The 17,444-nt window shown below is 38.8% G+C and overlaps 5 protein-coding genes and 1 long non-coding RNA gene across 10 annotated transcripts; 3 read left to right on the top strand and 3 right to left on the bottom strand.

Moving 5' to 3' along the window:
• The first annotated feature begins 516 nt into the window (after nucleotides 1-516).
• Nucleotides 517-4,402, top strand: LOC104769075 (WD repeat-containing protein 26 homolog). 2 transcript variants are annotated; one of them, XM_010493198.3, is made up of 5 exons: nucleotides 517-1,106; nucleotides 1,642-2,503; nucleotides 2,855-2,956; nucleotides 3,083-3,712; nucleotides 3,950-4,402. In XM_010493198.3, the coding sequence occupies exons 2-5, from the start codon at nucleotides 1,703-1,705 to the stop codon at nucleotides 4,178-4,180; spliced, it is 1,764 nt and encodes a 587-aa protein (XP_010491500.2). In that variant the 5' UTR covers nucleotides 517-1,106; nucleotides 1,642-1,702; the 3' UTR covers nucleotides 4,181-4,402. The 2 variants fall into 2 exon arrangements, with proteins under 2 accessions (XP_010491500.2, XP_087361828.1); XM_087505702.1 differs by having other exon boundaries at nucleotides 732-1,106; nucleotides 2,775-2,956.
• Nucleotides 4,403-4,425: 23 nt separating this feature from the next.
• LOC104769074 (transcriptional repressor ILP1) lies at nucleotides 4,426-9,271 on the top strand. The gene is made up of 6 exons (XM_010493197.3): nucleotides 4,426-5,695; nucleotides 5,917-6,084; nucleotides 6,716-7,395; nucleotides 7,568-7,850; nucleotides 7,957-8,246; nucleotides 8,664-9,271. The coding sequence occupies exons 1-6, from the start codon at nucleotides 4,544-4,546 to the stop codon at nucleotides 8,854-8,856; spliced, it is 2,766 nt and encodes a 921-aa protein (XP_010491499.2). The 5' UTR covers nucleotides 4,426-4,543; the 3' UTR covers nucleotides 8,857-9,271.
• LOC104769073 (uncharacterized) lies at nucleotides 9,201-11,190 on the bottom strand. The gene is made up of 6 exons (XM_010493196.3): nucleotides 10,455-11,190; nucleotides 10,263-10,358; nucleotides 10,009-10,186; nucleotides 9,837-9,934; nucleotides 9,626-9,687; nucleotides 9,201-9,549 (listed from the first exon to the last, which is right to left on the bottom strand). Exons 1-6 carry the CDS (start codon nucleotides 10,911-10,913, stop codon nucleotides 9,393-9,395), a joined length of 1,050 nt encoding a protein of 349 aa, XP_010491498.1. The 5' UTR covers nucleotides 10,914-11,190; the 3' UTR covers nucleotides 9,201-9,392.
• A 137-nt stretch (nucleotides 11,191-11,327) lies between these two features.
• LOC104769072 (uncharacterized) lies at nucleotides 11,328-13,396 on the bottom strand. Of its 3 annotated transcripts, none has more exons than XM_010493195.3 (8): nucleotides 13,216-13,396; nucleotides 13,042-13,110; nucleotides 12,834-12,887; nucleotides 12,517-12,645; nucleotides 12,304-12,381; nucleotides 12,133-12,186; nucleotides 11,840-11,959; nucleotides 11,328-11,591 (listed from the first exon to the last, which is right to left on the bottom strand). In XM_010493195.3, exons 2-8 carry the CDS (start codon nucleotides 13,093-13,095, stop codon nucleotides 11,460-11,462), a joined length of 621 nt encoding a protein of 206 aa, XP_010491497.1. In that variant the 5' UTR covers nucleotides 13,096-13,110; nucleotides 13,216-13,396; the 3' UTR covers nucleotides 11,328-11,459. The 3 variants fall into 3 exon arrangements, with proteins under 3 accessions (XP_010491497.1, XP_010491495.1, XP_019097736.1); XM_010493193.3 differs by having other exon boundaries at nucleotides 12,834-12,907; nucleotides 13,216-13,358; XM_019242191.2 differs by lacking the exon at nucleotides 13,042-13,110 and having other exon boundaries at nucleotides 13,216-13,363.
• A 104-nt stretch (nucleotides 13,397-13,500) lies between these two features.
• On the top strand, nucleotides 13,501-16,071 carry LOC104769071 (NADH dehydrogenase [ubiquinone] flavoprotein 1, mitochondrial). 2 transcript variants are annotated; one of them, XM_010493192.3, is made up of 3 exons: nucleotides 13,501-13,696; nucleotides 14,073-15,548; nucleotides 15,783-16,071. In XM_010493192.3, the coding sequence occupies exons 1-2, from the start codon at nucleotides 13,694-13,696 to the stop codon at nucleotides 15,528-15,530; spliced, it is 1,461 nt and encodes a 486-aa protein (XP_010491494.1). In that variant the 5' UTR covers nucleotides 13,501-13,693; the 3' UTR covers nucleotides 15,531-15,548; nucleotides 15,783-16,071. The 2 variants fall into 2 exon arrangements, with proteins under 2 accessions (XP_010491494.1, XP_019097968.1); XM_019242423.2 differs by having other exon boundaries at nucleotides 13,509-13,696; nucleotides 14,077-15,548.
• A 190-nt stretch (nucleotides 16,072-16,261) lies between these two features.
• LOC147918431 (uncharacterized) lies at nucleotides 16,262-16,907 on the bottom strand. The gene is made up of 2 exons (XR_015593320.1): nucleotides 16,740-16,907; nucleotides 16,262-16,642 (listed from the first exon to the last, which is right to left on the bottom strand). It is a non-coding gene; the product is annotated as an uncharacterized LOC147918431 (long non-coding RNA).
• Between the last annotated feature and the right edge of the window lie 537 nt (nucleotides 16,908-17,444).

Genomic DNA, 17,444 nt, shown 5'->3' with positions numbered 1-17,444 from the left:
GACGAACGGAATCACATAAACCATACATTAAAGTTCTTTCGACAAGTTTTTCTTTTTTCCGGGTTTTCAGATCGTGCACCACATCGCATTATATATGTAGGAAACGAGATGAAACTTACATTACTCCATACAACAATATCGACATGCATGCTCGAATCGAATGCAGAGTAAATTAATAAGATATACGCAGCTTACTTTAGGACTAAGCTAAACATTTAGCACAATCAAAAAAATCACTTAGCAAGTTAGATATTATGTGCTTCCAAGGTTCACCTACCAAATAGAATACACAAAGATAAAAAATGATTAACCTTAATATTTGTTCTCTTCCAATAAGTTTTGAGTTGGATGGAGGATTACTATACTATTATTTGCTGTAAACCATTAATTTTGGGTCCCCATTCAAACGCTTTTAACCTTTTACTTTATGATCTCAATTTCAACTTCTTTAAGAGACTTGGGAAGATGAGAATAGATGATGATACATATTTGTTATGACATCATATTCGATCATTTGTATAAGGCCTACTTTATTGTGTGTTTGCTTAAGATATTTTTGAGATAGTTATGAAGACCCTTTTGGGCGCAAGTAATACGACATTATTGTCTTGACTAAGTATGAAAATCACAACAATGTAAAAGAAGATACTTAAATAAACAAGTAGATAAAAAGGAAGATTATGCATTAATGCAGTATGATAATGTAATGTTTTGGGGACTAAAAGAAAGACGAGATGAGTAGCCTGTGATCAGGATCAGCCACGCCTCTACCCTTTTCTCCTCACTTGTGCCTTTGTTTTAATAATATTTTTGTGTGTTTTCTTTTCTCTCCTTTCTTATTGAGTCTCTCGCTTCGCTTCCTCTCTCTCTCTCTCTCTCTCTCTCCTTTTCATCTTCTTTCTTTAACGCTTCCTCTCTTTGAGAACTTGCTCTCTCTCTCTCTCTCTCTCTCTCTCTCTCTCATCTTCTCACCGCTTTGTGCATCTCTCTATCGGGTTTCTCCCCCTTTGTTTCCGGGCTGTTTCTTAACCTTCTCTCTCTCCCTTTATTTCTTCTGCCATCGCCAAACCTTATCTTTTGCTTCCTGGGTTTTGCTTCTTATTTGGGTAAGATTGGATTTTTCTCCCTTTTTGATTTCGTCTTTGTTAGATCGTTAATTGATCTTCATCTCGTAGTGATCCTTCTTCTTATTTTTACTTCGATTGTTGATTTTTGCGAATTGGGTTTTCTCTGGATTGATTTTGAGCGATGTTGATGTCGATTTTGTTGTTTTAATTGAGTTAATTCTCGCTATTAACTAATCGATCATGCCTATGTGTATTTCACTGGGTTAACCGATTGAGGAAGTGCTTGTTCTGATCGAACAAAGTGAAAAAGTACAACTCTTTTTTATAGTTTTTGATCAATTGGGTTTTGATTCACTCATTCTTGATTGTGTTCAATGCTAATCTTTTTGCTATATTCACTATCTTGTGCTACTAGATCTACATGAGTTTTCAGAGACTCACTTGTTAGTCCCATTCTGTTTCTTTCTTATTTCCATGGCTTTGCATATCTCTGATTGATAAAGTAGAATCCTGTTACTGTTCTGATGGAATGCTTTTTTTTTTTGTTTGTTTGTTTTGGATCTTTAATGTGCAGTCACAGCTTGGACACATTTATCTCTCGGCAGGAAAGTTATATGGGCTGAACTAGGAATTTCATGGGAGTTGTGGAGGATACTGAACCTCCTTTGAAACGTGCAAAGCGGCTTGTTGACGAACCTAACGGCTTCTCCGGGAACTCTTCTGTTAGACCTTGTAGTGTGAACAACTCTTTGGGAGACCTGATGGCAAGGCCTCTCACCTCCCAAGGGGATGACCAAACTATCGGCTCCAAAGGTGTCATTAAAAAATCTGAATTTGTTAGGATTATCACTAGGGCTCTTTATTCTCTTGGATATGATAAAACCGGGGCTATGTTGGAGGAAGAATCCGGTATCTCTCTCCATAATTCCATCATTAAGGCGTTTCTGCAGCAGGTTAAGGATGGAAAATGGGATGAAAGTGTTAAAACATTGCACAGAATCGGTCTGTCTGATGAGAAGGCTGTCAAATCTGCTTCTTTCTTGCTCTTAGAGCAAAAGTTCTTAGAGCTTCTGAAATTTGAAAAGATACTTGATGCGCTTGGCACCTTAAGGAATGAGATGGTGCCTCTTCGTATTAATACAAAGCGTGTTCACGAGCTTGCTTCCTCCCTTATATCACCTTCCAGCCTTATATCACATACCACTTCTGCTCCAGGTAAAGAAAGTGTGAATTCGAGGTCCAAGATTCTTGAGGAACTGCAAAACTTGCTTCCTGCTTCTGTTATAATCCCAGAAAAGAGGTTGGAGTGTTTAGTTGAGAATTCCCTTCATATCCAGCGGGATTCTTGTGTTTTCCATAATACCTTGGATAGTGATTTGTCTTTGTATACTGATCATCAATGCGGGAAGCACCAAATTCCTTCTCAGACTGTTCAGGTTAGTCTGCTCTGCTGTGAATGTTTTTTCGTTTCATTCATGTTGTTGTTGTTGTTGTTGTTTCTTTTCTTGGTGATCATGATTTTGTCTGTACCTTTTGGATATTGAGAACAATGTGCTGCAATTGTCTCAACCTGATGCCTCTTTTCTTTTTTCCGTTATTCCTTTTCCATCATTGGCTATGTAGTACATTCTTTCTTTGCTCTCACCTGTACTTGCGTTCCTTGGATTAATTAATTACTTGTGTGGCATCTTTTGTTTCTGTTTGTAGTTTAGTCAGACTTGCAGTGCATGTGTGCGTTACTGACTTAAAATCACATTCGTTAAGTTCTCTCTACGTGAATGGTTCAGATCTTGGCGTCACATACCGATGAAGTTTGGTTCTTGCAATTCTCTCATAATGGCAAATATCTGGCGTCATCTTCCAAGGATCAGACTGCGATTATATGGGAGGTAATGCTGACCCACCAACGAAGGCTTACCTGAATTGAGTTTTGGCTAACCTGTTAAAGTTTTGATTTGTTACCTATTTTCTTGGAGGCAAACTGTTTGCTGATTCACTTAAAATGTACTTTTCAGATCAACGCAGATGGGAAAATTTCGTTGAAGCATACACTTGTTGGCCACCAAAAACCCGTAATTGCCATCTTATGGAGTCCTGATGATCGTCAAGTTCTTACATGTGGAGCAGAAGAGGTTATCAGACGCTGGGATGTTGATTCAGGAGACTGTGTTCAAATGTATGAAAAAGGTGGTATTAGTCCCATTTCTTGCGGATGGTATCCTGACGGCCAGGGAATAATCGCTGGGATGACAGACCGAAGCATATGCATGTGGGATTTAGATGGTAGAGAGATAGAATGCTGGAAAGGTCAGAGGACGCAGAAGGTATCTGATATAGCAATGACGGACGATGGAAAGTGGCTCGTAAGTGTATGCAAGGATTCAGTGATTTCCCTATTTGATAGGGAAGCTACAGTTGAGAGATTGATCGAAGAGGAAGACATGATTACATCGTTCTCGCTTTCGAATGACAACAAATATCTCCTGGTAAATCTCCTAAACCAGGAAATCCGTCTCTGGAATATCGAAGGTGACCCCAAGATTGTGTCGAGGTACAAAGGCCACAGGCGTTCACGATTCATCATCAGATCATGCTTTGGTGGGTACAAACAAGCTTTTATTGCTAGTGGAAGCGAGGATTCTCAGGTAAAATCTGCTCTTTCCCTTGCATAGTATCTCGTCACATAAACACATAAAAAAACATAGCTAAATGAATGACAGGAATCTGGTCTGTTCTCTCATGTATTCTCAGAACTGAGAAGTGGTTGTTTTCTTTCTTCATTTGATCATCAGTTTAGACAGAATGTAATCAGATGTTGAAATGTCAGTCTCTGTTCTCAGAATCTCTGCTGGTTAGAGTAATGAATATATGTTATATTGCAGGTATACATTTGGCACAGATCAACAGGGAAGTTAATCATTGAGCTACCAGGGCATGCAGGAGCGGTAAACTGCGTGAGCTGGAGCCCGACGAACCTTCACATGTTGGCGTCAGCAAGCGATGATGGAACCATAAGGATATGGGGACTTGACAGGATTAACCAACAGAATCAGAAGAAGCAAGTGCAAGGAAGTAGTAGTAACGGCGTGATTCACCGATGCAATGGGAATTGATTTATGATAATAAGAATGAATTTCGTAAAAAACTATTTTAACAGTTAAAATGTTGTTTCTTCTTTCTTCTTCATCTTCCTCTTTTTGTTTGCTTCTTCCTTTGGTTATGGAGAAAGCAAAAGAAAGAAGGCAAAAGCTGTTCTCTTCTTTATTAATCCCTGAACGCAAAAAGAAACAAAAAAAAGGTTCAAAAATGCAATTTGCAACATTGTTGCTTCCCTATTTGCAATATTGTTATAATTTTTTTATAAGTTTTCCTTTTTAAAAAAAATTCTTCTTTATTTCATTGAAAACAAACTAATTAGCTCAATTTCAAAGTTTCGATCCCTAACTGTAAAATCCCTAATTCGCGAGAGAGAGAGTATGGGAAGTAACCGTCCTAGGAATTTCCGGCGGCGCGGGGACGACGGCGACGATGAAATCGACGGTAAAGATGTTACCGCCGCGACTAAAACGCCTACTCCGGCTCTTCCTTCGTCGAAACCTAAAAAACTCCCAGCCTCGACCCCGAAGAAGAAACTCCTAAGTTTCGCCGACGACGAGGAGGAGGAAGACGATGAAGCTCTCCGTGTGACGGTAAAACCTAAGAATGGTAGTAAAGACCGTGTCAAATCCTCTTCGCGTCTCGGCGTTTCTGGATCTTCTTCTCACAAACACTCTTCCACCAAGGAACATCGTCCCACTTCTTCTTCTTCTTTCTCCACCGTGGTTCCGCTTTCTAACGTGCTTCCCCAGGCCGGCTCTTATACGAAAGAGGCGTTGCTTGAGCTCCAGAAGAACACACGGACGCTTCCGTATTCTCGCCCTAGTGCCAATGCCGAGCCCAAGGTTGTACTCAAGGGTTTGATCAAACCTCCACAGGATCATGAGCAGCAGAGTCTGAAGGATGTGGTCAAACAGGTTTCGGATTTGGACTTTGATGAGGAAGGGGAAGATGACCGGCCTGAAGATGCGTTTGCCGATCAGGCAGCTGTTATTAGAGCCAAGCGGGAGAAGATGAGGCAGTCACGTACAGCACCTGCGCCTGATTACATATCACTGGATGGTGGTACCGCTAATCATTCTGCTGTTGAAGGAGTCAGCGACGAGGAAGCAGACTTTCAGGGAATTTTCGTCGGTGCTAGACCGCATAAAGGTGATAAGAAAGGTGTGTTTGATTTCGGTGATGATAATCCTATTGTTAAAGAAACCACGACAAGTAGTTTTTATGAGGATGAGGATGAAGAAGAGAAGTTGTGGGAGGAAGAGCAATATAAGAAGGGTATTGGTAAAAGAATGGATGAAGGGTCTCATAGGACTGTAAGTAGTAATGGAATTGGCGTGCCTTTGCATCCGAACCAGCAGCCACCACCACAACAGCAACCGCAGAGGTATGCTTATCATGCCGGGATTCCAATGCCGAATGTTTCTCTGCCTCCTACCATTGGTCCAGCTACTAGTGTTGATACTCTACCAATGTCACAACAAGCCGAGCTTGCCAAGAAGGCATTGCAAGACAATGTTAAGAAGCTTAAGGTATTGCCCTCTGAACTTGGCTTATTTCCTATTTATGAATCTGTTGCCTTCTCTTGGTGTTTGGGTAATGTCATTGTATGTTTATACTGTTATTGTTATTCTAGTTAATTATTAGTTAAGGTGAGGTTTAAAATGTAGCCCAGCACAGAGGTTTTCCTAGTGTCTCTTTGCTATTTGATTTGGTTTCTAATGTCCTTCATTTATTTTGAATTATTCTCCAGGAGTCTCATGCAAAAACCTTATCCTCGCTTACCAAGACAGATGAGAATTTGACTGATTCGTTGATGAGTATCACAGCTCTTGAAAGTTCTCTAGCTGCAGCTGGAGACAAGTATGTCTTCATGCAAAAACTTAGAGACTTCATTTCTGTTATCTGCGACTTCATGCAGGTACGCTTTAATATGTTCTGATATTTCTTATGTTACAAGCCTGTCATTTTTAATTTTTGCGGTACCAACATTGACTGCTTTCTTAGTGCATCTCTTGATGTCTCTTCCTCTCATATCATTTGACTGCATAGGATCATGAATCCAATGATAAATGAAAGAGATCTATATCAAATGATTAATATTAGTTGCTATGTTGGATTTTTCTGTTTGATCCTCATCTCCGGTTAAACAAAGATAAAAAGTAGCTCAAACCATATTTTCATGGAAACCTAGGTTCTAGTGGCATACATTTTCTCTGACACTTGTAGTTAGACTTCATCTTTGGGAAAGCAAATGATATCTGTTAAATTGCAACTAAAACTGGGGTTACCGCTATTTTACATGACATACAACATATTATCTTTCCTCTATAGAATTGTATGGATTCTTGAATGCATAAAATATACCTTAATAGAACGAAATTCTAGCTGGTCATTCTTTTGTTCAAATATGTAAAAGAAAGACCAGCTGTGAACCCTACCATATTTGTATCTAGTACTGCTTTTAGATTGCCATGTGCGTAGAAATAGTTGCAAGAAAACTGGTTGTTAGAATAGAACTCCTAGTTAATGTTGTGAATTTTCTTTTGCAGGAAAAGGGTTCCTTAATTGAGGAAATTGAAGATCAAATGAAGGAACTTAATGAAAAACATGCTTTATCTATTCTAGAAAGGAGAGTTGCAGATAACGATGATGAAATGGTAGAGTTGGGGGCTGCTGTTAAAGCAGCAATGGCAGTTCTGAACAAACAAGGACGCAGTACTTCAGTGATTGCTGCTGCCACAAGTGCTGCGTTGGCTGCATCTGCTTCCATAAGACAGCAGACGAATCAACCAGTTAAGCTTGACGAATTTGGCAGAGATGAAAACCTGCAGAAGCGCAGGGAAGTTGAACAGAGGGCTGCAGATCGGCAGAAAAGGCGAGCTCGATTTGAAAATAAGCGTGCATCAGCCATGGAGATTGATGGATCTTCTCTGAAAATAGAAGGAGAATCAAGCACTGACGAGAGTGACAGTGAGACTTCAGCTTATAAGGAGACGAGAGATAGCTTACTTCAGTGTGCTGATAAGGTCTTTAGTGATGCATCTGAGGAGTACTCCCAGCTTTCAATGGTGAAGGCAAGATTTGAGAGGTGGAAGCGAGACTATTCATCTACTTATCGGGATGCTTACATGTCTTTGACTGTTCCTTCCATCTTTTCACCTTATGTAAGACTGGAGCTTTTGAAATGGGATCCTCTTCATCAATATGTGGATTTCTTTGACATGAAATGGTAAGCTACTCGTGATTTTCAACTTTCCAACTTTCCTAGTTCTCCAAACTTACATTGTCAAAAGACAGATCACTTATAGTATCTAGTAGGCCTTAGTCTCTAAGCGTGTGTGTGCTAAACCCATTGTTTTTACATTTTTGGAAGTGGTCTGACTTACAATTTCTGTCTCCAGGCATGGATTGCTATTTGATTACGGGAAGCCAGAAGATGAGGATGATTTTGCACCAGATGATACTGATGCCAACCTTGTCCCTGAGCTAGTGGAAAAGGTTGCGATTCCCATTTTGCACCACCAGATAGTTCGTTGTTGGGATATACTTAGCACTCAGGAGACAAGAAATGCTGTTGCTGCTACAAGCTTGGTGACAAATTATGTTCCTGCTTCGAGTGAGGCCGTAGCGGAACTATTTACAGCTATTCGTGCTCGCCTTGTTGAAGCCATTGCAGCTATTAGTGTATGAATTTGAATATGTTACATCTCTTGCTAATTTCTAATAAAAACGGACTCTGTTATGAGATAATGGACTAATAATATCCTCTGGTTCTTTCTTTATTCTCCAGGTTCCGACATGGGATCCTCTGGTATTGAAGGCTGTACCTAATGCTCCACAAGTTGCTGCATATAGGTTTGGGACATCCGTCCGTCTTATGAGAAATATATGTATGTGGAAAGACATCCTGGCGCTTCCAGTGTTGGAGAACTTGGCGCTTAGTGACCTTTTGTTTGGAAAAGTATTACCCCATGTCAGAAGCATTGCATCAAATATCCATGATGCTGTGACAAGAACTGAAAGGATCATTGCTTCTTTGTCTGGAGTATGGACAGGACCAAGCGTCACAAGAACCCACAGGTAACAGTGATTAACAATCAAATCTGAATTTTTACTTCCTCTTGCTCATGATTCATTGTAGTGAAACATTATAGTTTACATCTTTTATGTTGCATATCGTTTACCATTCGCTTACAATCCGTCTGCACGAAAAGTTAAGCTGTTTTCTACGTTGGGCTGTTAATTGGGCACTGAGATGTGTACATTACGTATTCTGATCTTGCAAAAAGTCTAGGCACGTCCTTCAAAATCAGGAGTATTGGTCAGACGATGGTCTTATGTTTTTTTTTTTTGGGACTCTCATTCGTCTTAGACAACAAAACATCATTGTTTATCTTCATTTGGTTCACATGGTATCAGCATCTCGTATTAGGACATTACCAAGTTTATTGAACCTTCTCCTTGATATATACTAAAATGTTTTAATTGATTTTGCAGTCGTCCGCTGCAGCCTCTTGTGGACTGTACTCTGACACTAAGAAGAAATCTCGAGAAAAGGCTTGCCTCAGGACTGGACGATGTGGAAACCACTGGTCTTGCCCGCAGGTTAAAGAGAATACTAGTCGAGCTCCACGAACATGACCACGCCAGGGAAACTGTCAGAACATTCAATCTCAAGGAGGCAGTTTGATGAAAACTTTTATTGGTGGGAAACTGGAAAGTTAACTCAGAAATCTTTAGCATCAAATTATCAGGTACACCTTTCAGACTGTACCCGCGAAGCCTGATCGATTTCGATATTGAGGATCAAAACTCTTGGAAGTCCAGGAAACTGATTTACTCCTGAGGATTTTACATTTCAAGGTGTATTTGGTTAGCACCAAAAGCATCCGGAATCCATTTTTCAGACAAGAGTTTTAGTTAGTACTTTGGCTTAATGTAAGTAACATATGTGCTTGTAGAAGAGCTTATACTAAAATAGAAGGCTAAAGTATCTCGAGTCCTTTTATGAGTTTAGATTTAGTAAAGACAGTGTTTGTTTAATATAAGCCACAACTTGTATTGATGTGCTGCATTTCAGATGGAGTAAATTTCTATTACAAGTAGCGTCATTGCTTATCGCAAAAGGCAAATTTTGGTTGAAAATTTAGACGTCGACTGCTGTGAACAAATGTGATATATATATAAAGTCAAAGAACATAAGAAAAACCCCTTTGGAAAAAAAACCTAGTAAGAAGTGGTACTAGAGTCATCTTCTTCAATTGAATCTTCTTCTTTATCTGAGGAAGACTCCGCAGTTTTCTCAAATTCCACCATTTTCTCAAGTGCCTCTATGTCTCCAGCTTCAGCAAGCGCGTGTATCCGCAGCTTCTCTGCGTCTTCACTGAAATGTTTTGTAGAGATTGGTCAAGTAAAAGGAACATCGTAAAAGCACAAGAATAGAGTTACAGTCAACTTACTCTGTAACTCCGAATATTTCCTTGACGATTAAGGAGTTGTCTTTTGAGCAGAAGTCAGGAAGCTTTTGAAAAGAGAATGAATCGAGTTAGAAAATCTATCACATACAGAGCATTGTATGCATATTTGGCTCTATGAATAGATCAATGAAGATGTTTGACAGAGTAAGCAGATTCTCTCAAGTAGAAGTAAATGTTTCCGCATCCATATTACCTCAGAAAGATAGTAAATTTTTCCAAAGAGCGCCTGCACAGCAAGTTTTCTCTTGAATCCTTTTTCTGTAAACCCTTGCATTTTCATCACTACCGGACCTGCAAAACCACCAAAGAATGTCAAGAACAACAAAAGAAGAGAGAACCTTTAAAAGAGAGGTTTGTATGGTAACCTTTTTCTTTAACAATACGACGAGAGATCTCATTTAAAATCTCAGGAATCTGAGAATCATTCAAACCAGAAGCTCTTCTCAGATGAATGAGATCAGCAACAAGGTCAGGATTAAACGGCTTCTCATTCAACGCATAACGAATGTATTTCCTCAATATCTCCTCCATGTTGAACTCTGTCTGTATGTAGCAAACAAAATGATTTAAGAGATCAAAAACCAAAAAGATCAATGACATACAAATATATATACAAAACCTTCTGTTCAAGTGCCTTAAGCTCAGAGCTATGAACTGTTCCATCTTTGCGTAACAGTTCATCTATAGATCTACAAAGCATAGCATTCTGATTCACCTGAAGAGATTCCAAAACAAAAATTGAATTCAGTTTCTTTTGTTATCTCAAGTAAGGATCACAAAAGAGAGATAGATAGAGAAAGGAATCAGAGACCAGTTTCCTCCGTTGAGCTTTAGGAGAAGAGAACTTCTGAACGGTTTTGACAAAAGCAGTAACAAAAGTGACGCCGACGTAAGCTAACGGAACAGCGAGCATCCACGGCAATTTGCTACTTCCAACTCGAGGACCTGGAATCGCTTGAGTCACCGAACTAGTGAACTCGACTAGGTCTAACGCCTTCTCCTGAATCCATAACATATCTTCCTCTACTTCTTCCTCTTCTGTCTCCTCCTCCACGCTCGAATTCTTCTTCGCACTCGGAGTCTGAGCTGTGACAGTCTCCGATTGTTTCTTCGACGCTGCGGCGGAAACAGAGATGTGTTTCGGTTTCAGCTGACGGAGTGAGGGTAGTGGGGAGAACAGTGGTGTTCGAGGGAGTAGCAATCGCTGGCCATTGCTCTGGTGGCTTCGAGTTTGGAGAAATTGAGATGAAGGTAAGAGAAGTGACGTCATTGTTTGAAGCTCCGACGATTTTGATAAAGACGGGCTTCGGATGCGGCGGAGCACTGCAGTAAAAGGCGAGCTTGTCTGGGAACCACGGCGACAGCGAAGGGAAGAAGATATAATTTAGGACGTATTAATGGGCCTTTCTTTCTCGGCCCGTTTATTTCAGACAAAATAAGAGAATTTGAAGTCTTTTTTGATTACCAGAATTTTCAGTAACTCTCATGTTGAATCAGAATCATTATTGTATTTTCTTCGATAATGTAAAGTGAAATGGTCATGCTATATGCATGAGTAAGCCAATGCAAGACACATGAACATACAAATTAGTAACTTACAAGCAAACGTTTTGCTTGCATTTTCTGCAATTTTAAGTCCATTATCTTTCTTTCTTTCTTTTATCATTTTATAAATGTCAAAAGGTAGATTAATCTTTCTTCTTCCTCATAGATCAATGCAATATAAGAAACAGAGTTACTCTAAATTTGTAGTAATTACAGAAAGCTTTTTGGAACATTCCAAGTCAATAAGAAGAACTAAAGGTGAAAAAACTAGCTATAAATTCTCAGGCCAGAACTCCCTAAAGAAGGCTCGTTCAAATTCTTTTTCCTGTAAATGTTTTTCGTGCTCCATCATCTTCCGCATTTTCTTAGAGAGTTTCTTGCTCTTCTTTGAGTCTCCTTCATCCTGAAATTTATAGTTTAAGGAAAATATAAGTTATATGCCTTAGATATAATGTATGCACTACAAACGATTAGTTTCAACTACCTTGAGCCTGCTAAGAATTGTAAAACAAGAAAGCTCATGGCTATATGATAAAGTAAAAACCAAGTCCAGCAAAACTGGGATATGAGGTGTGGTTGATGCATACTCTTTATCAATGCATGAATATTTTTTCATTATAAGGTAGTTACAGATTTAAAGGGAATCAAGACCTTTTCGCCGTCTCCAGAAGCTGTAGCCTTAGGTTGTGCCGCTTTTCTCTTAGCTGGTTGTTCAGCTCCCAATCCTCTTTTGTTATTTTTTGGCTCTGCTTGTATAGGCACCAATCTGCCCTGCTCGGAAGAAGAGTAGTACAATTAGAGAAGTGAAACATTCCTATTGGGTGGCGAATAACATTGTATTGATGCGATTCCGCAACAAGAAAGGAACCGGAATGATACAGGAACACTGCGTTTCTACAGCTAGACAGAACTAGAATTGATATAATAAGCATATGCAAATTTACCTGTTCAGCGACTCCAAGACCAGTGCCTTCCGTCCAGCCATGCTTCTTTAGTAGCTGCATATTCCAAAGTTTAACATTGGTTAAACACCATTTATATTATATCATTCGAAACAAGGAAAACACAGAGTAAAACATAGACATTAAAGATAGAACACAGCTCGACATAAATACTTGAAACCCAATGTTGGAAGAATTGATAGCAGGCAATGAACTGCTTGATCCAGAGGACTCACCCATAACGTTCGACACCTGAACACAGCAACTCAATTGTCAAAAGGAGAAAAAAAAAGGAATACACGTTCAATTCTCCTTACTTCTTATAGTCTAATCAACACAGCTAGAAACAGAACCAAAAAGAACAAATTCAAAAGCAACAACGCTTACCTTTTCACTGTTTTGAGGAATGGTAGCCTGAGACTTTACAATTTTATTCCTCCATTGTATCTTTAGTTTCTCTGCTCTCAGTCCAAGTTTCTTATGTTTCACTTGCGTGTCTATAGGCATCAGTATCCCCTGCTTGCAAGTAGAGCAATTGTCAGAGAACAAATCACTCAATCAGAATAAGAAATTGACCACTAAAACAGCAAATACAGACGCTCGCAAAAAAATAAGCTTCAACTAAATAGTTGGAAACACACATACTTCTTGGATCAAAAAAGCATACAGACCAAAGTAGCAGTTACAAGAATCAAAGAGCTCACCTGTTCAGCGATTCCTAGACCAGTACCTTCCTTCCAACCTTGCTTCTTTAGATGCTGCAATAACCCAATTGCACCTTAGGTACCAACCAAACCCACTAAGGGATCAAAAGAATTAAAAAAAAAAAAAAAAAAAAAAAAAAAACCACAAGAAACACAATTATCCCAACACAACATAACACAGACGCATCCAGATATATGACTTATATACCTCAAACCCTATATTGGCACCCCATGAACTTGTTGAAACTGAGGAATCTTCCATATCAAATCTCAAACCCTAATTACAACGAATTAAACAATTTAAATTTAGGGTTATATACTTATATTACATCCTGAAACTGAATCATCATAATATTACAAATAATAGATAGATAGTACTCACCAGAAACGTGAAACTCAAGCAGTCTCCGAGGAAGAGCAGATCAAAATTGGGACTCTCTATCGAATTCGAACGGACCACCGCCTCTGCTAATCGCCGGCCAGAGGCAATTGAGAAATTAAGAAAATTATAAAAAGACGCCTCATATGTTTCTATATGTAAATTATTCCCTATACTTTTATAACTATTGCACATTCGACCCACATATTTTACGTTTATTGGTTTTACCGAACTCGAATATTTGGGCTAGGCCCAAGACAAGCCCATAAAATATTAGGAAAGAGTTAACGTCAAGAAGACGCGGACTAATCTAAACCAAGCAGTTCATCTCGAGTTCGTCGGTCTCAGGTAGGAGAGGAATTATAACTCCGTCCGTCTAAGCTACCTTATAACTCGCGTTGCTCTCAGGTAGCTTCAAGAACAAAAACACCATTCTCTTCTCTCTCTGTACGACTTACTTCGCGGAAACTTTTTGTCTCCAATGGTATGTAATCTCACTTTGACGATCTTCAATTTCATTTCTAGGTTATGAATTTGTTTTTTTTTCTCTCTCTCTCTCGAGATCGCATTTGTTAGGGTTTTTGGAATTTGAGACGTTGATTGTATTTATTTCGTATGTAATTGAAATAATCTCAAAATGCGACATCTTCTTTCATATAGATCTAGCTGGTTGTGATTGATTGGTATTTGATTTGATCTGTTTGAGGTTATCGATGTTTCAAGAGCGATTGGGTTTATTCACTTCCTTTGATTGGTTTTGTGATGTTTTGCTTTTGAACCAGAATCATGCGTTTGAGTGTTTGTTACTTTGAGTTGATTTGCAATATAACCTCTATGTTGTTATATGGATTTGATGATAGGCAGCCGTTAGGGGGATTCTTGGTTTGCAAAGGGCAGTATCAGTTTGGAAGGAGAGTAACAGATTGGCTCCAGCTTTGAGATCATTCAGCACCCAAGCTGCATCCACTTCCACCACTCCACAGCCGCCTCCACCTCCTCCTCCTCCGGAAAAGACTCATTTCGGTGGTCTCAAGGATGAAGATCGGATTTTTACCAATCTCTATGGTCTACATGACCCATTTCTCAAAGGTGCGATGAAGAGAGGTGATTGGCATAGGACCAAAGATTTGGTGCTCAAGGGTACTGATTGGATTGTCAATGAAATGAAGAAGTCTGGTCTTCGTGGACGTGGTGGTGCTGGTTTCCCTTCTGGTCTTAAGTGGTCTTTTATGCCTAAAGTATCTGATGGACGTCCCTCCTATTTGGTTGTCAATGCTGATGAGAGTGAGCCTGGAACTTGTAAAGATAGGGAGATCATGCGTCATGACCCTCACAAACTGTTGGAAGGGTGTTTGATTGCTGGTGTTGGAATGAGAGCTAGTGCAGCGTACATTTACATCAGGGGTGAATATGTGAATGAGCGTTTGAATCTAGAGAAGGCGAGAAGAGAAGCATATGCAGCTGGTCTCTTGGGGAAGAATGCATGTGGTTCTGGCTATGATTTTGATGTTTATATCCACTTTGGTGCTGGTGCATACATTTGTGGTGAAGAGACTGCTCTTCTTGAAAGCCTTGAAGGTAAGCAAGGAAAGCCTAGGTTGAAGCCCCCGTTTCCTGCTAACGCTGGTTTATATGGCTGTCCCACAACTGTTACCAATGTGGAAACAGTTGCTGTTTCGCCTACCATTTTAAGGCGTGGACCTGAGTGGTTTTCTAGTTTCGGTAGGAAGAATAACGCGGGGACAAAGTTGTTTTGTATATCGGGCCATGTAAACAAGCCATGCACGGTGGAAGAGGAGATGAGTATACCTCTCAAGGAACTGATTGAGAGGCATTGTGGAGGTGTTAGAGGTGGATGGGACAATCTACTTGCTATCATCCCTGGTGGCTCATCCGTTCCTCTGATTCCTAAGAACGTTTGCGAGGATGTGCTGATGGATTTTGATGCGCTCAAGGCTGTCCAATCAGGGTTAGGAACTGCAGCAGTCATTGTGATGGATAAGTCAACCGATGTTGTTGATGCAATCGCAAGGCTCTCTTACTTCTACAAGCATGAAAGCTGTGGACAATGCACTCCTTGCAGAGAGGGAACAGGTTGGCTTTGGATGATCATGGAGAGAATGAAAGTTGGTAATGCAAAGCTGGAAGAAATTGATATGCTCCAGGAGGTAACCAAACAGATCGAAGGACACACAATCTGTGCATTGGGTGATGCAGCTGCATGGCCCGTTCAAGGTCTGATAAGACACTTTAGGCCAGAGCTCGAGAGAAGGATCAGGGAACGCGCTGACAGGGAGTTGCTACAGGCTGCTGCTTAAGTACCTCGCTAACCAGAGGTTTGCATCTCAAACCCTTGTTAATACTTCTTCCTCTCTTTTAATCTTCTGTTGCAACCTTAAAAGCAGAAATCTAGATTGTTTATGTGTAAAAGGTAGACTCCTGTTGTAAGCCCTATATATAGTTTTCTTTGGGCATTCAAGAACTTGAGACGGCTGCTAGATAATGAACAGTTTCTGTAACTATCTTGTGCTCTATCCTTCTCTTACAAAATTGATTTTATTGTTTTGCAGGGCGTTTGCTATTGTTCTCCATGGAAATAAATTCTGAAAGCACACTATTTAGGTTTTATGGGATGCCAAGGTATTATGGGATGCCAAGGTATTTCAGAAGGACAAGGAGGTATTGTATTTGTTTAAACTTCAAGTTGTATGAGAAAGAGCTCTGTTTGCTCTTTTGGGGTTACTCAACTTTTCTTCATTGTTTGTTTGTTTTGTCATAATGACTATGAGAGCACATTTTGGAACAACCAAACAAACCCTTTTCATGTTTGAAATAAAAAGATGCTCTTTTTCGGGTTTATAAGTAGTCTCTACATTGGAACTAAATTATATATACATCAATGTTTATCTCTTTGGCTTTTTGTGCAAAATATCTTTAGGCTAGAAATAGTTCTGTTTTGTATCATTGTTTCATTTGTTTTGTTGATATAATAATAGTCGCAGATTGATTGCGTAATAGCAAACGTAGTACTAGAAAGTTTCTTACTAAAAAAATTAAATCAGATAATAGAAAAGCTTGTTAAATTTGCTAGATAGAACCAAAATCTATGGTAACAATTGAACATCTATGTCTTTACTTTTCACCTTATTGAACATCTGATTTTATCGATCGGGTAAGTTCGGTTTTGTCCTCAATAAGGAAAAAAAGTTAGAACAAGGAGAAAATAAGAAGAATAATGGAAGAGATAGATTCGCATAAAAATGGGAGAAAAAGGGGAAAGAAAAAAGATAAATGCAGGGCCTGTGAGGGGGGGCTGATGGGGACCGGTCTGATTGGATCTTTTGGTGGATATTTATGGATAAGACGTCAACATCTTCCCTAACTTCTTTGTCCACCAGACCACCACTTTTTTTTCTTTCTTCTTTTTTACCTTTTTAGCAATATGTAAAACTACTGAATCAGTAAAATGTAAAAAAAACCTTAGTTAAATAACATAATCATCAACTCTAAAAATATACTAGTTATACCTTGCTAAATTTTATTATCACTTCAAATAATTAGTTTTGTACAAGAAAAGATTTATGGAAATACTAACTTGTGATTTTGCGATCAATAAACCTACATAATCACATAATTGTTATAAAATTAAATTTACTACTAATCATAATCTTATATGTATCTTTTTGGCAACATCTGCTTATATATTTGTAAATTTTTACTAAACATCGTATTCTCGTCTTTAATTTATTAATTATGAATGTATGATTAACCATTGTATATATTTTAGGTGATATTTTAATTTTTTCCCACGTGGCTGTAAAATATTTATCGATTTTAATTCGAGATCATTGTGTTATTTAAAGAAAGTTGGAGGTTTGCTGATTTCATATTTAATTATTTTTGTAATTACTTGACACAAAATATTTTAATAAAACCTATGTTTTAAAAAATCTCAAAAATGTATTAAAACATTTTTAAAAACAGTCATCCCTTTAAAAATGAATAGAGTATTTTCAAAAGTAACCATATACAATGACTAACTACAAAAACATATATTGCATAAATTGGAAAGTTATTTCCATAGGAAATCAGCAATTTTTTTGTCATTAGAGAAAAGCGTCATCTCTTTAACTTAAAATAAAACAGGGGTTTAGTTATAGAATCTATGAGTTTCATCACTTTGGACAATAGTTTTTACAAGTACAGTATTATTTATATTGCCTTGTGATAAA

The sequence above is a fragment of the Camelina sativa genome, chromosome 20, assembly GCF_030686135.1.
Source record: "Camelina sativa cultivar CO46 ecotype springtype chromosome 20, ASM3068613v1".
NCBI lineage: Eukaryota > Viridiplantae > Streptophyta > Magnoliopsida > Brassicales > Brassicaceae > Camelina > Camelina sativa.
The sequence above is the reverse complement of the archived record's forward strand: the minus strand, read 5'-3'. Positions and strand labels throughout refer to the sequence as shown.